This window comes from Gallus gallus, chromosome 1 (assembly GCF_016699485.2).
Source record: "Gallus gallus isolate bGalGal1 chromosome 1, bGalGal1.mat.broiler.GRCg7b, whole genome shotgun sequence".
Taxonomy (NCBI): domain Eukaryota; kingdom Metazoa; phylum Chordata; class Aves; order Galliformes; family Phasianidae; genus Gallus; species Gallus gallus.
The window spans coordinates 57,318,984-57,334,211 of NC_052532.1; the positions used below are offsets into that span (position 1 = coordinate 57,318,984).

The window sequence follows — 15,228 nt, forward strand, 5'->3', positions numbered from 1 at the left end:
AGGGATTGCGGAACGGACTCTGCATCCTAAGTAAAGCCAGATAATGGGATAAGCACACAATCTGTCGTTGCTGTCTGCAGTGTTTCTTCTAAGGGCAGTTGTCAAAAAGCACCATCTCAAATTTCCAGACCAATTTCTCACATAACGCCCCAAAACGGCTGAGGTGGGAAGGGACCTCTGGAGCTCTTCCTTAGAGCAGGGCCACGTCCCCTTCCTGGTGATGTAGAAAGACAACAATTATTTGAGCTCAAATGCCTTGGTTGTACTAACACAAATGTGTTTTCATGCATGTGAACTCAGGAAAATTTCCATTCCGCCATCTTAGAAACATTCAGGCTCTTCTCATATTTCAGCATTCTTCTGACTTCACTGAACCTCTACTGGCATACTAAAAACGGTTTATTTTAAAAAATCCAAGCTTGTTTTGGAAGCATTGTTAATAAACATTATGATATTCCAAAGATATGGTTGTGGAACAAGAAGCTATAACAGATCTTTGTAAATCATAGAATCATGGAATCATAGAATGGCCTGGGTTGAAAAGGACCACAATGATCATCGAATTTCAACCCCCCTGCTATGTGCAGGGTCGCCAACCACCAGACCAGGCTGCCCAGAGCCACATCCAGCCCGGCCTTGAGGCAGATAACTTGTGGCAGCTCATGACAATTACGAATTTGGAAAGCAATAGAGATCAATCTTTTCATAAACTAAGGAAAGCGGGAGGAGATCACTAGTATCTGTAGCTATTGCTAGCAGTTGGCCATACCACTTGAATCCTCACAAAAAGTAGAACACCACTAATAAATAAATAAATAATCAGACAAACAAACAAATAAAAGTAGGACATTTAATTACACTATACCAGCTGGATCATTCATCAGCACACGTTGCATACGCTGAGATGCACTGGATAGATGAACCCAGAATGTTTAAGTGGGAAGAGATGGCTACTGGGCAAGGGTCTGCCTGAACCAGACATCAAAACCAACAGTAGGGAAACAAATCTGTAGGTTTTAATCTGCTTTTCTCACCGGTAACAGTAGAGTGGCTTCTGCATTCTCTTCTGCATCTACGTGACTCTTTCAGAACAGACTTTTAAATACCTCTAGTCCTAAATATTGCCTCCATCAGTCCACTTTTATTAGTACACAGATCCTCTGTAAGCACTTGTCCTTGGCAGAAGGACAGCCTTCTCCAAAAGCAGAGCACATCCTTGCACCACTTGTTTAGCCAACAGTTCATTTTGAGTGGTTGCCCCTCTGCATTCCGTTCTTATTTGGTTATCATCCCATTCCCCTGGTATCTCTGCAGCCATTTGCACTCTGCCAAGCATCCGATGAAGCCAGGCATGAATGCTGCACCAGGCTTTCACCTCTGGGTTCAGAGAATCATAGAATCAGTTGAGTTGGAATAAACCTTTCAAGGCTATCTAGTCCAACTCCCCTGCAATGAGCAGGGACATCCACAGCTACACCAGAGTGCTCAGAGCCCCTCCAGCCTGACCTTGAGTGTCTCCAGGGATGGGGCATCCACCACCTCTCTGGGTAACCTGTGCCAGTGCATAACTACCCTTATCATAAAAAAACAAAGAAACAAAACAAAACCAAAAACAAACAAACAAAAACAAACAAAAAACCCTTTTCCTCGTAACGACTTTAAATCTCTCCTCTTTAAATTTGAAATCACTTCCCCCCCGTCCTATCACAGCAGACTCTACTAAGTCTGTCCCCTCCTTTTTATAGCCAATTTAGATATTGAGAGGCTGCTCTCAGGTCTCCCTGGGTTGTCTCTGGTTTGTCCCAAAGGTTTGTGCCACCGTGAAGCTGGGTCACTCAGTCACTCCACATTGCCATGTTTGGCTGTTGGCTCCTCACCAGCTGCAGGACACCTTTGTGAGCAGGGCATGGGAGGAGATGTTTCTCCATTGTTGGTGATATTTCTCCTGGTGCAGTGGTCACTTATCTGGTGGGGCTTGGGCATCAAATCATAGAATCACAGAAACACTAAGGTTAGAAAACACCACAAAGTGCACGCAGTCCAACCACCAGCCCATCCCCGCCATGCCCACTGACCACGTCCCTCAGTGCCACAGCCACGCGGCTCTGGAACACCTCCAGGGACGGTGACTCCACCACCTCCCCGCTGTGGGCCATTTCACGGGCTGGAGACGACTGCACCGCGTCTGCGTGCACAGAGGCACAGCCACGAAAATATGTTTCCTTGGCATTTTCGCTTAGAAGTGACTGTCGGGCTGGCAGCGCGGAACGCAGGGCCATGGCTGCCGTTTCCAGCCGAGCCGGGCGGCGGCGGCCGCGGGCTGCGCGTCGTTTTCCTCCGGGTCCGTGCAGCAGGGCTGCCGCTTCCCCTGGCGGCATGGCGGGGGCGGGGAAGGTGTTCGCCACCCTGAGGAACCACTGGAAGAAAACTACGTTCGGTGTGTGCTTGCTGAGCTGGGGGGGGAATTGGCTGTACGGGAAGCACTGGTAAGTGCCGCCCGGGGCGGAGGGCTGAGGGGCGGAGGGCTGAGGGGCGGGCGGCTCTGCGTCCCGTTCGCTGTCGGGCCGGGTGTGTAGCAGAACTTTTGGTGTCTACATTTCGGTGCTTAGGGGTTGTTTGCGCCGTATGCAGGGATGGTGCTCTCACCTGCATGACACAGTGGGGGAAAAGTGTTTACACGTCCCCTTCTTCCCCTTTGTCTGTAAGAGGTAAGACAGCGTTTCTTTACTGTGCATAGGATGTGTAACACAGAAGAGCCCGTGAGCACGAGGGCCTTGGTCAGAACTCGGAGTGACTTCAATGCAGACTGCAGCCCTGCTGCAAAATGCTCTTTTCTGAATCATGGGATGATTTGGGTTGGAAGGGACCTTTAAGATCATCCCGTTCCAACCCCTCTGCTACAGGCAGGGGCACCTCCCTCTAGACCAGGTTCCTCAGAGAGCTGAACAGTTTGGGAAGTGATGACCGTTGAGCCATTTATTGATCTCTGTGGAGGATTGTGTTAGCCCAGGAACAGACAAAAAGAGGAGAGACCGAAGACTCTGATGGCAAGAGTGTGACAGTTCCAGGGTGGTCTCAGATGCCCTTTTGTGCTGCCCCGTGCCCACAGAATAGGATCATAGAATCACAGAATTGCTCAGGTTGGAAAAGACCTTCAAGATCATCAACCTAAACCTCCCTTGATGCAACTTGAGGCTATTTCCTCTCATCCTGTCACCAGTGAGAAGAGACCAGCCCCGCTCAAATACCTTTTGGGGATTTGAAGAGAGCAGTAAGGTTTCCCCTCAGCCTCCTCTTCCGCAGACTAAACAGCCTCAGTGCCTTCAGTTGCTCCTCACAGGGCACATTCTCTAAGCCCTTGACAAGCCTTGCTGTCCTTGTCTGTAACTGTTCTAGCACGTCCATGTCCCTTCTGTATTGAGGTGCCCAAAACTGAGCACAGTACTCAAGGTGAGGCCTCACCATTGCCAAATACAGGAGCAGGGTTACTTCCCTAGTCCTGCACACCACACCATTCCTGATACAAGCCAGGATGCCACTGGCCTTCTTGGCCACATGGGCACACTGATGGCTCGTATTCAGCCAACTGTCCATCAGTAAGGAAGGTCTTCTCTGCTGGCTGCCCATCAGCAGGGATAGGCTAGGGGCTCTCTTTGCAGTTTCTGTTTTGCTTCCAAATATGATAGTGGATTTTGCATTTCTTCTCATACATCAGTCACCTCCAGTTCCTTTGTTTCTATACCAGTTACACTTGGACAGATCAAGGAGAGAGCCATACGTGGGCTGTGTTGGCTCTGTGTCTTGCTGTTAGTGGCATCAGAGGCTAAATTACTATGCACCAGGCGTACTACTAGACTTATATTTGCCCTCTCAGAACAGATTAAAGGTTTAGTGAAGTCTTGTGCTTCATTTTCTGGCATTGCAGAAGTTTCTGATGAAGCTGCTCGCTTTAGCAGAGCATTGGTTCAGATTAGCCTCTGACTTCCTGGAATTAGCTGTCTGAGGTGTTGCTCATTTATTTGCAGCTGCAGAAGGTTTTTTTCTCCCCTCCTGCATCCTTCTTCTTGGCTTTTCCATCCTCATGGAATTTCTGAAATGTTTTTCTTGCAAGGAGAAGTTCATTTGCTATTCTGACTTCTCAAGGTTCATTCTTCTTTTGGATGCAGGGGCTATGATGCCTGCATTAAGTGGAGCTGCTACTATCTGCCCTGCAAATAAATGGCAACTCTTCTGTAGTCAGTCCCAGCCTGCACATAGGGACGTAAGAACTCTGGAGCCCTTGCTTAAGACTTTGGGCAATGCTGCATAGACAGATGGGAACACAGAGAATGTTACCTTCTCCAGACTCATCCTCTGTGCTTCTTCCCCACTGGGAGATGCACCTAGTTAGAATATCCCAATTTGGGAAAGACCCATAAGGATCATTGAGTCCAACTGCTGGCTCCACACAGGACCAGCTAAAACTCAAACCCTATGTTGTCCCCTTCCAGCACGCTGTGGGCTGCGTTGGGGGTCTCATGTGGGTGCCGTTGTGTTTCATAGGCTGTACAGGAGAGAGGGACACTGCAGTGAAAGGGTTCTTCTCTGAATTAGTCTAAAGGTTGTTGATGACCTGCAGAGGTCAAGCCTGGTCTTGCATGGTGCTTTTTTTCATGCGGCATGTAGTTTCTGGATCAGTGTGTTAGCCTTTCATCTTTGGAGGTGTTTGTTCAAATACTGACTGGTGTAACAGGAAGGGGCTTTTGAATGAACTAGAGGAGCAAAGAGGAAATCTTGTGCCAATTCCCCCTCCACCATTAGCGATTCAGATGATCTAAATGTGTAGTATAATGGGCAATGCCTCTTCAAAAGAGACATCGATCAGGAGGTAGCAAAAGCTTTTCATGTGTGGAGTGATAGGCATAGTGGCTGGTTGAACTACGGTTAACTAAACCCCCATTGCTGTTTTTGGAAGGCCTCAGTGAACCTTAACATTCCTTTGTTTCTCATAAAAGAGCATCTAAAATCGGTTGCTTCGTTTTTGAGATAGTGAATACCCTTATAGTATTGGAGAAATAAATTGAGTACTCAGTGCTGTCATATATGAGGTTATCTCCCTTTGATATCACTCGATTACATGAATTATCATCATTTTAATCAATAGCATATCGTACTACAGGTGTGAGGGACACTGAATTTTATATACTAGATCAATCCTTGGAGGGTATGCGAGATGTCAAAGGCATGCTCATATTCAGTGCTGCACTCCTGTTTAATGTATCCAGACAGGACTGATTACAGAGAAGTAATCAACTTGCCTTTTAAAAATCTCTTTCCTTACTTAATAGGATGGAAAAAAGGTACACAACTTAATTCTGGCTGTGTTTCTGAGCAGTAGATACTGATGCCTGTTGACTTCATTAGTTTAAGGAGTCACGGTATAAAATTCAAATTGCTTTAAATTGTACTCATCATCTTGTATTTCTTGAAATGTTTCCTTACTGATGAAGAAAACGGCAAGACAGCATATCATAGGATTGTTTTAAAACGTTCACCAAATCACCTCTCACCTTCCCTCTTCATGTCCTGGATTTTCTCTCCTCAGCAGGGCTGTTGCTGCCCTTCACACATCTCGAGTGGTGCAGTGAGCCACCAGAGATGGTGGGAGCAGCAATTTTGTCTCTTGCATGATGGATGTCAGCTTGTCTGACTGTGCAATTTGGGCGGAGTGTTGCAGTGGTTCCACTGGGTGAGTGGTCATCACCTTGTCAGGATGGGGGCTGCTGTATGGTGCTGAGGCGGTGGACTCCTCAGATGCTCTGCTTAACTCTGTATACATTGAAGTATTGACATTCTCCATAGAAAGTGCTGGCAAAGCATCTGGGCCTTTGACTGCTTGCCAGCCATCTGAGTGCTGTTGTTATCTGTAATTTGAATATTGGTCCCCGTGTGGTTGCCAGCTGATAACTCACTTTGTCACCTTTCTGCGTATCTTCCTGAGCGGATGACTTTATTTCATCAAAACTTCATCAAAAACGTGGAATGCAAATTCTACGTCCTGGGTGAAGCTGATGCAAACCTAGGGTTGTCTTTCTTGTCTTTCAAAAGCCAAGGTGAAAGTAAATGCTGATATCAAGCAAAGAGGGTGCTGTGGTCTTGTTTTGGAAGCTGCCAAAAGCTGGGCACTTGCCCAGGGGACGCAGCCTCAGAGCCAGGGAGCAGACAGACTACATTGTGTGCATCTGTGCTCTTCTGGCAGGAGGCATTCAGGACAACATTGGTGGCCACCAGTCCCTGTGTACAGGTTAATTGGTTAGTGAAGACAAGCGCTGTGATGCAAAAGGAGGCCTTTGTACTCACAGATGCAACTGTGTGTGTGTACTTGTGCTTTTTTTTCCTCTTACAGGTGAAGATAGCAAGGCACTGACACAACATGTTAAGGACATAAACATCTTCCTGTTGCCTGGCATCATCAGGCTGAACTTGGATAGCTTTAAAATATACGTTCTACCTGTGAATGTGGTGGGGATGGCGTGGGATTGTGTGTGCTGTTCTGCCGGAGACGAACGTTAAATCACCTCCGAGTTACTGAGTAGGCAGTGGTTCTTCTGATCTCTTTCCCAGACAGGGCAGTGTGGGCGTAGCCTGCCTTGATGGAACAGGAATCAGCTATGGCACTTCAGTTTAGTTCTGTACGCAAACCTTTCCAGAGTTATTTTAACTGATGCTCTTCCCTTATATTGTTGCAGTCAAACACAAGTGCTGCTCCTCTAGGTCATATTTTGGGTACTTAATACAAATGGCTTCCTGCTTTGGTTTTATGGCAGTTAAAAACATGCTTGTGCCTCTGAGGAGTTTTGTAGACATTCCAGTTACTTGTTATCTTGGTGAGCTGTTATTTACATATTTTCTTTTTCCGGAATGAGCTCTCCAGTGGTATTTTTATTATTACTAAGAATAAATCTGTGTCTTTCTTGTTGTCTTTCTTTTTTCTGTGGAGTTATTTTCTCAGAACTTTATATCTCACCTAAAGTCACCCTCCTTCTCCCTTTAGGACACTGCAGCACCTGTGGGTGTTGTCAATACCAATACTTTACCTGGCTCCTTTGGTAAATAGCGTAAGCTTGTGGCATTGTACAGATCATACTCCTGCTGTGGGCCATCATTCTGACCAAAGCTTTGCCTTATCTTCTGTCATTTCCACTGCAGAATTTGGCCCAATGAGTAACAGTTTGTGGCTGGAATGTGCTGCTTCTGTAGTCAAATGGTTTTCATGGCTTGCCTTGGATCTTTTTAATGGGTATAACATTCATTATGCTGACTGTAACTTGTATTATTTTTTTTTGGTACTTGTGATTTTTGAGACAATAATATACTGTCTTGCCAGATAATGCTGGGGGAGAGCTGATGGATAAGTGGTTATAGCACAGAGAGGGGAGTGTCTTGTAGCCAGAGTACAGATGAAGCTGGGTACTGCAGACCAGGACTCATTCTTCTGTCTGTGACGCCCAATGGGGCATTTCTTTGGTTTGGAGAAGAACTGAAATGTGCTGCACACTAAGTAGCTCTACTTCCAATTTGCTTGCCACCAGCATGCTGTCTTCTACTTTGCTCATGTCACCAATGGCAAGCATACAGATTAGAGTCTGGAGTCCCTGACACGACTATCAGTGGCATATCTAATACCGACATTTGCTTCTTTATGTTGAAGTTTCACTGAGGTATATCGAGTTATTTCACCTCTCTGGCCTTACTGAGTCCGTGCTCAGACCTGACTAAGTGATAGGCCCTGCATTAATGTGGTCGGCTTACAGACTGGGGGGAGGGAGAGTTCACAGCTGTAACGCACCAAGATTTAAGTCTCTAGAAGTTATGCTTAAAGTCAACTCTAAATCCTTTCTCTTGTAGTCCCAGAATGGTAAGTACCTTCAGTATAAATAACAAGCAGTATTAACTTTTATTTTTAAAGGAAAAGCAGCTTAGATGTGGAGTGCAGTTATGTACCAATTCAAAAATAAATCACAGTGGTACAGTGTCTCATGGCTTACGTAATCTCAGCTCACTGGTCTTTGTTTTCCGTTTTTCTTTACTGTAGAAAGGTTGTGTGCACATGCAGAATGTGCTTTAAAGGGTGCGTTTTATACTTAAACGTGTGTTAAACGGGCCTTAAAGAAACGGTATGTTTTATTTTAGAGCTGTCAGAGCATGTGTGAAAAGGGTACACACCCTTATCTTGAAAAAGAGCAAATTGTTTTAAACTTCCTCAACCTAATGTCCACTCTCTGTTCTGTCTTATCTAATAGCGATAACCTGCTACGGAGAGCGGCGTGCCTAGAAGCCCAGGTAATACCGTTTAAAATGATAAAATTAGATTAAAATCCCCCTCTTATCTTGGTTGTGCAGGGCTCCTGAGATGTTCCCAGCAGGCCCTCTCTACGTGACAAGCCTTGTAATGCTGCTGTCTGTGTTCCCTTGTTTCAGTGCCAAAGGGCAGGCAGGCCTGCAGCCCGAAGCTGGGGCTCTGTACCCGCCGTGCCCTGGCTCTGCTGTTGTGATGAATGGCACGGTGCCCTTACTGGGTTGTGAGGTTTCAGCCACTGCTCTGGCTACCCACACCTCCATTGCTGCAAACTGAATTCCTCCATGCATGTATCAGGGATGCTGTGCTGATGGCTCTGATTGCTTTGGTGGTATGGTGTAGATTTTAGGATTCTTTCTACCTCCTACGAGTTCATTTCAAACTCACTTCCTTGTGCCAGCTGTTAGGGTGTGATACTGCTCCCAGCACTGCTGTATACTGGGGCCTAAGGAGAATGATAAAAACTATTTTTCTCATTAAAGAGCTCTGCTTGAGGTTACCCTGCTTCATAGCTGCAGTGCACTGAATAATCCCAATTTGAGGCTGTCAGATGTTGAGGGAAAGATGTTCACAGCAACCTGGTCTGAACTGTGGACCTTTTTTGCCAAAACAGATGTAAGGGAGCTCAAGTCTTTTGGAACGATAATGGAAAAAAAAAATAATAATGTATAATGAAAAATATAATGATAAATAAAAAGGAAAAAAATATTACTTCCATAAATCATACCTTCAGTGTGAAATGCAATTTCAGCTCAGAGTATCTGTTGTTCTTCACTTTTATGTTTTCTATATTAATTTTCACTGCAGGGATCTCACAGTGACAGAAGTTGTTTTTATATTGCCAAAAATAGCAGTTTTTGCCTCAGTGTTTGACGCATGCTGACCAATTCCTGGCGTTTGAAAAAAAAAAGGTACTGATGAAGGGATGTATAAGGAGAGATTTCAAGACCTAAGAGTGCATGTTGTCGTAACTGCTAAGGAAGGGCTGACATGGGAAGATAGTCCTTTTGTGGTAATTCGAACTTCACTGTTTGTTAATTCCAGCTATTAAGCAATGGGATCTATTCCATTATGGCTTATTCTTGTAAATGAAAGTGCAGTAGCACTGTCCGTAGAGCTTCCTACAATTGCAGGGGGCAAAGCTTGGGAAAATATCCTGCAGAAGACTCCTGTGTTAGAAAGGAGTGAACCAGAAAGCTTAGTAATCAATTCTCACTGTAATTTCCATTCTCACCGAAGGGTTAGTGCCAGATACTGCTTGAAAACACAGCAATATAGCAGCGAGGCATTACATGTCCGATTTGTTCTTTGGAATAGCAGCAATCCGTAATTGTTTGAAAAATGCTGTTTGCTTTCATAGCATTGTATAAGTGCTGGGCAAAATAGAGGCAGACTCAGTCCATAAGTCTAGTCGGGGTAAAGCAGGGAGTTTTCCCTATTATTTTTACGTATGTTTTTTGAGTTCTTAAGCCTGGTACAATACCACACTGGTGATAACCCACCTTCCTGCCAAAGCATCCCCTGCAGCAGAACTTCCTGCAAAAACTCCGCCGCACACGTCTGAATTCAAAGATGAGTTTGTGATGACAGCCTTGGGGTGGCAGATGATGATAGAAGGCTTCCACAATGAAGAACCCGTTTACAAGACAGAAAACCTTTTACTCCTCCTTCTTTTGAATAAACCAGTGTCAGCTGACTATGAACTTACTTCACAAATGAGGGCTCTGGCTGATGTTACTGAGCTCTGGGCATGAATTAAATACATCCTCCTTAGGTGGCAAACTGGTTAGTCTGTCAAGTGAGGATAGTTTCTTGTAAAGGCACATCACGTCTCTGTTTGCATTCATAAAGCATTGTTAAGCCTCATAGAATGGGGTTTTCATAATCACCGGGTAGTGAGTTTCATCCTAGAAGTCCAGAAACGCAGCGCTTGGATTTGTGCATTTAACAAACAGGGAGCTGAAAAGGATATTGCCTTTCTGAAATTACACCTTCTTATCTATTCAATAATCACTTTCAATGTCCGGCCTTAAGTTGACACCACAAAACTTAAAGAATGTTGCATTATTATTTTTTTTATTCCCTGTCTTATAAATCAGAATTTGCTTTGGAAATGCCCCCGTATGTAACATAAATGTCCTCATCTGTTACATAAAGAAACGGTCGTGCCAATACTCGTACATTTTTATGAGCCTGTTTAGGTTGTTTAGAGCAAGCAAATGCATCGCATTGTTCTCTCCCAAGTAAATAATCCTTTCCAACAGCTGTGATGTGTCGTATCTTTCCCAATCCTGCCCCTCTAACAACTGCGGTAAAATACAGAATCATTTTTTTGCCTATTTTTTTTGGTAAAACTAAACGACTGTTGGTTTGTTGCCATTTCTTTGGCCATTCTTTTGCTCACAGCAAGTTCCTTGAAGAAGTTGGAATGTTTCCATGGCATGGCCAGCTCCTTCCAGCTGATGCCTCCTGAACAAAGTTGGTGACTTTTGACTTCAAGCAGCTGATGATCACTAAAATCTACAGTGTTTTGTGCACCATGTCCACCGTCTTCAAGATAAAAATTCCTACTGGGGGATAAACCTTTAAAGGAGAAGAAAGCAGGGACAGTTGACTCTTGTGTTCAGCACAGCAGTCTTTTGTTCCTGCTTTGCTTCCAAGGCTTCTGGTTGGTGTTGCTGTGTGAAGTAGTTCTCAAAGAATTTAAAATCAAGGCACCTATTCAGAATGGGATGAAAAGCTGAAGAGGAATTCAGTGATTGTTATGGAGAGACAGTAGTATCATGGGTCTTTTTTCCCATGGCAGAAAGCTGACTAAAAAGAAATGGTGGATGAATCTTAAAACAGATAGAGATTTCTTGTGATGCTGATGTTATCTGTTGCTAAGAGTTCTGATGTTTGGAGAGGAGACCTGTGCAGTGACTGAAGATTGAAGCCATTTGAATGTTGTGAGGCTTGAGAGCCTGTTGATATTTGTGGAGATGGATTAATTTGAACTCCCTTACTGAACTGTGATCTTTTTCTCTTGTTTAGGTTTTTGGCAACGAACTGATCCCTTCCAATATGCCTTTGAAGAAAGCAACAGTGTTCCTCAACCCGGCAGCTTGCAAAGGGTAAAATTCCTCCTCCCCTACTCTCCTTTCTATATATCTAATTGCCGTTCACTATAAAAGCTGGCCAATTTTTGAGCTCATTCTTGCCTTCCTCTGATGCCAAGCTGCTGCTGTGTAACTACGCCAAAGTATGTATCACTAAAGATGTTGGGATGGCAAGTAGAATTAGATGCTCGAGTTGAAAGAATGATTTCCAAATACTTTATCTTGCATTTGAGTCTTTGTCATTCCTCCACATCCCTTTGCATGTGGCACCGCAGAAGCCATAGAAAGTTGACCTTGATTTCTTTTAGAGTTGAGGTTAGCCTCAGTGATCCGACTTCTGTAGGAAAGCATCCTTGAAAGGGATGTGCCCACAAACTGGGAGGCTAAGTATGGGTTCAGAGGAAGACTCCTGGAAGAGGTCAGCTGCTGCTTTTGCATACTCGTTAGTAAAAAACCAGTTATCTTGGATATGATGTTTGTCTGCTTCTGCTCATCAGCTCGGCTTCTTCTCAGCTGCATCTCCAGGGGGTTCAGTACAGACACCATAGGAATGATGGATCTGATGTAGAAGTGCTTGGACTTGTGCACCTTTACACAAAACACCAATGACTAAAAAATGCCTAGTGTTAATAAATTAAAGCCTCCAACTTTAAATTTAAATCTCTCATATTTCTACTTCTAAGTAATTTATAGTTAACAAATAATTCTTCTACTCTGGAGTTAAAAGCACTAACATGCACAAATCCTGTATCAGGAGAAGGTCAGATAAAATTTTGCTTCTATATTTACTTGATAATATATAAAAGTAAATATTATTTTTAACAAAAGCATCTTTGTAAAGACTTAATCGGGCTTTTTTTTGTGCTCTTAAAGCCTGCTGCTCTGCGAGTCATTACGTATTTTTTTTTTATAACTTTCTCCCTGGAGATCTTGTTTTGACTTTTAAAATTAATTTTGGAGAAAGCCAGATAACCTCCTGCATGCATTAAAACTGCAACAGAAAGCTGACATCTCAGATAGGAGTATGAAGTATAATACATTTGAAACAAATGGCATTTTGTCTTTGGCTAGCAGGTTGGGTGACTGATAACATAAACTGTATGCTCTGTTTTTAACTCCGTTTGTTGTCATTATTCAGTTATTGCTTTTCTTTTGTTTTTTCTTTTGCCACCCAACTGATGTCTGTTTTACCTTTTTTTTGTTGGTGTTTTCTTCTAGCAAAGCCAGGAATCTTTTCGAGAAGAATGCTGCTCCGATTTTGCACCTGTCTGGCTTGGATGTAAATATTGTTACGGTGAGAACCGATAGGTTCTGTGAATAGGAATATAGTGTCTGCTTTGCTTTCTTCTCTTGAAAAAATGAAGTCCAATTTTGGATGTAGTTGAAATTCTCAGTTGTCTTGTAGGCATCTGCTGGGAGGAAATGATTACTGAGATTTTAAAAAGGTATTTAATTCACAGTTAATTTACAAACTGTGTACTGAGTTGTAAATTCTCAGCTAAAGCAGTACATGTATGTGCCTGACTGTCTAAAGCAGCCATTATAATTCATGTTTGAGAGAAAAATCTCTCAATACTTGAATGCTGGTTAGTTGTGCATGCCTGTTGCTGCTGAAATTGTCAGTTCTTCTTCTACTTGCAGAATTCAGAAGCGAGGAGCTTTGATGTGCAGTGGAACTCTTCAAGTTAATTAAAAATAACTTCGTGTTTTTACCCTAAAAATTTCTCAGTGTATCCCCAGATAATTCATGGAAGCAGAACACTGAGCTGTTAATGGCTTAACTTAGCTGAGAGGGTTTCTTTGGAAAGAGAAAAAGTAAACGTGAAGTGATTCCCATCTCTTTGCACGTTTTTGAGGCTGTGATCTGTGGGTCGTTTAGTGCTCACTATGTCCTGCAATATATATATTTCTGTCTTGGAATATTTTTCTTAAGCTTCTGTTTAGTGTTAAGATGCTGCTTTTATTAACGCCTCTCTTTGATCATTGAAAACACATAGTCCCAGCTCAAGAGAAAAAAATGTTCTGCAAAAATTAAAACTAATGCTTTGTAACTTCACATCTGGAAAGGGAGTAAAACAGAGCTAGGCCACTACTGGGACTGAAATGTTCTTGCAAAAAGCATTCATTTTGCAGAAAACAGTTTGCTCATTTAGAAAGCCAGCACACTCCTTAATGCTAAACTGGTTTTGAGCAGCTTTCCTAGCCTGCTGTTGGGCAGCAGCCCTTGATATGGCTGATTCTGTGCTTCAGGAGATGCACTCGATCACTTTGGCCTCTAAAGAGGCTTTTTTCTGCAAGAGTGGTTTGTTTGTGGGTTTATTTAAATGTAAAACAGTCCGCAAATTTGATTATTGCTGGATATTCTAAATCTACTAAATGAGAGCCTCATTAGGCTGTGTGTGTGTGTGTTTATTTTTTTTACATTGTATTAGGCAGAGGACTGGTTTCTTAAGTTGAAGAAATTTAAGAGAATGTTATATAAGAAGCATACTGTACTGCATACTTATGTGAAAATAACTATTAAACAAATTGGTAGATTACTCTTATTCTCTTCTGTATATTAAAAATACATATGTATATATGTACCCTAGAAATAATCACCTGAGTTCTTGTGTTTGAATTTCTGTTTCTTCAGACTGATTATGAAGGACAGGCAAAAAAACTGATGGAACTGATGGAAAACACAGATCTGATCATTATTGCAGGAGGAGATGGCACAGTACAAGAGGTATGGCTGCAGCTTTGTCCTGGTTTGCTGAGAATTGTAGCAAGGCTGAGGGTGAGAAGATTGAGCCTACGTAACATGGCGACAACATCACAGTAGCTGTTAGTGGAGATCCATTTCTTCATCTGTATATTAAGTCACTATTACAATCTTAGAAGGATAAGAAAGTTCTACTGGTTTTTGTTTGCCTAAAAGTGATGATGGGAGCAAGAGCGTTCAGCATAACTGTCTTCCAGAATTTTACTCTACAATGAGAAAATTATTTGGGGAGGATTGTTTCCAACTTTTTCTTCCTGTGTAATGTAACTGTAGTGGTTTAATTTTCAAAGTTCATTCCTAGCCGGTCTGTACTTCTGCAGATGAACATAAGTTTTCCTAAATGGGAATCAAGTAATTGAAAATTTACATGGGAGCGATAGTAAGCATAGTATGCATTTAATAAATGTCTGTTGTCAAGACGATTAATGGCAAGAGCATGCTGCCAACAGAACTGGGGAATACTCTCTTTCAAGGCAGGTTGTTTTTTACTAAAGCATTTCCTGGAATACTAACTACTGACTTCATCAGGCAATGGCTAAATGAAATGCAGCGATTTTAAAAGAAAGTGGTTGGAATCCATCTAGAAGTTTCTCCTGCCTTAAAATCAATTATTGTTAATTGCTCGCTGTGCTGTGCTGCTCCTGCATTTATGCAGGACTGTGTTGGTCTATTCTGTGTTAAAACGTTTAACATTGTATGTTAAAACATTGGCATCAGTTGTGATGTCAATACATACTCATGTGCACTCAACTCTGCTGTTTCTACCACGTTTGCTCACTGGACGTGTGTCCTTTCCCATGCAAGCAATAGCCAAAAAGAGTAACTGCTTCTTCAATCTTTGCAAAAGAAAAATATGTATAATTTTTCATAGCTTTCCACTGTCACTGCAAACAGAATTCTCAAAGATGAGCCTTTCTCGTGTTTTCCAGGTCATAACTGGACTTCTTCGCAGAGCAGATGAGGTGAGGAAGTTCATTTTCTAGAAAAGGTGTCTTGTGAATCCACTGTGATCTCTTGGTCCATCCTGT

The 15,228-nt window shown here is 43.0% G+C and overlaps 1 protein-coding gene across 1 annotated transcript in view; it reads left to right on the forward strand.

Moving 5' to 3' along the window:
- The first annotated feature begins 2,358 nt into the window (after positions 1-2,358).
- The window catches only part of AGK (acylglycerol kinase), a 31,299-nt gene continuing 18,429 nt past the window's right edge, over positions 2,359-15,228 (forward strand). The window contains exons 1-6 of the mRNA XM_004937875.5: positions 2,359-2,486; positions 8,283-8,322; positions 11,372-11,451; positions 12,655-12,730; positions 14,072-14,164; positions 15,130-15,162. Coding sequence (XP_004937932.4) covers positions 2,377-2,486; positions 8,283-8,322; positions 11,372-11,451; positions 12,655-12,730; positions 14,072-14,164; positions 15,130-15,162 — 432 coding nt within the window. The 5' untranslated portion in view covers positions 2,359-2,376. The remainder of the gene's footprint in view (positions 2,487-8,282; positions 8,323-11,371; positions 11,452-12,654; positions 12,731-14,071; positions 14,165-15,129; positions 15,163-15,228) is intronic.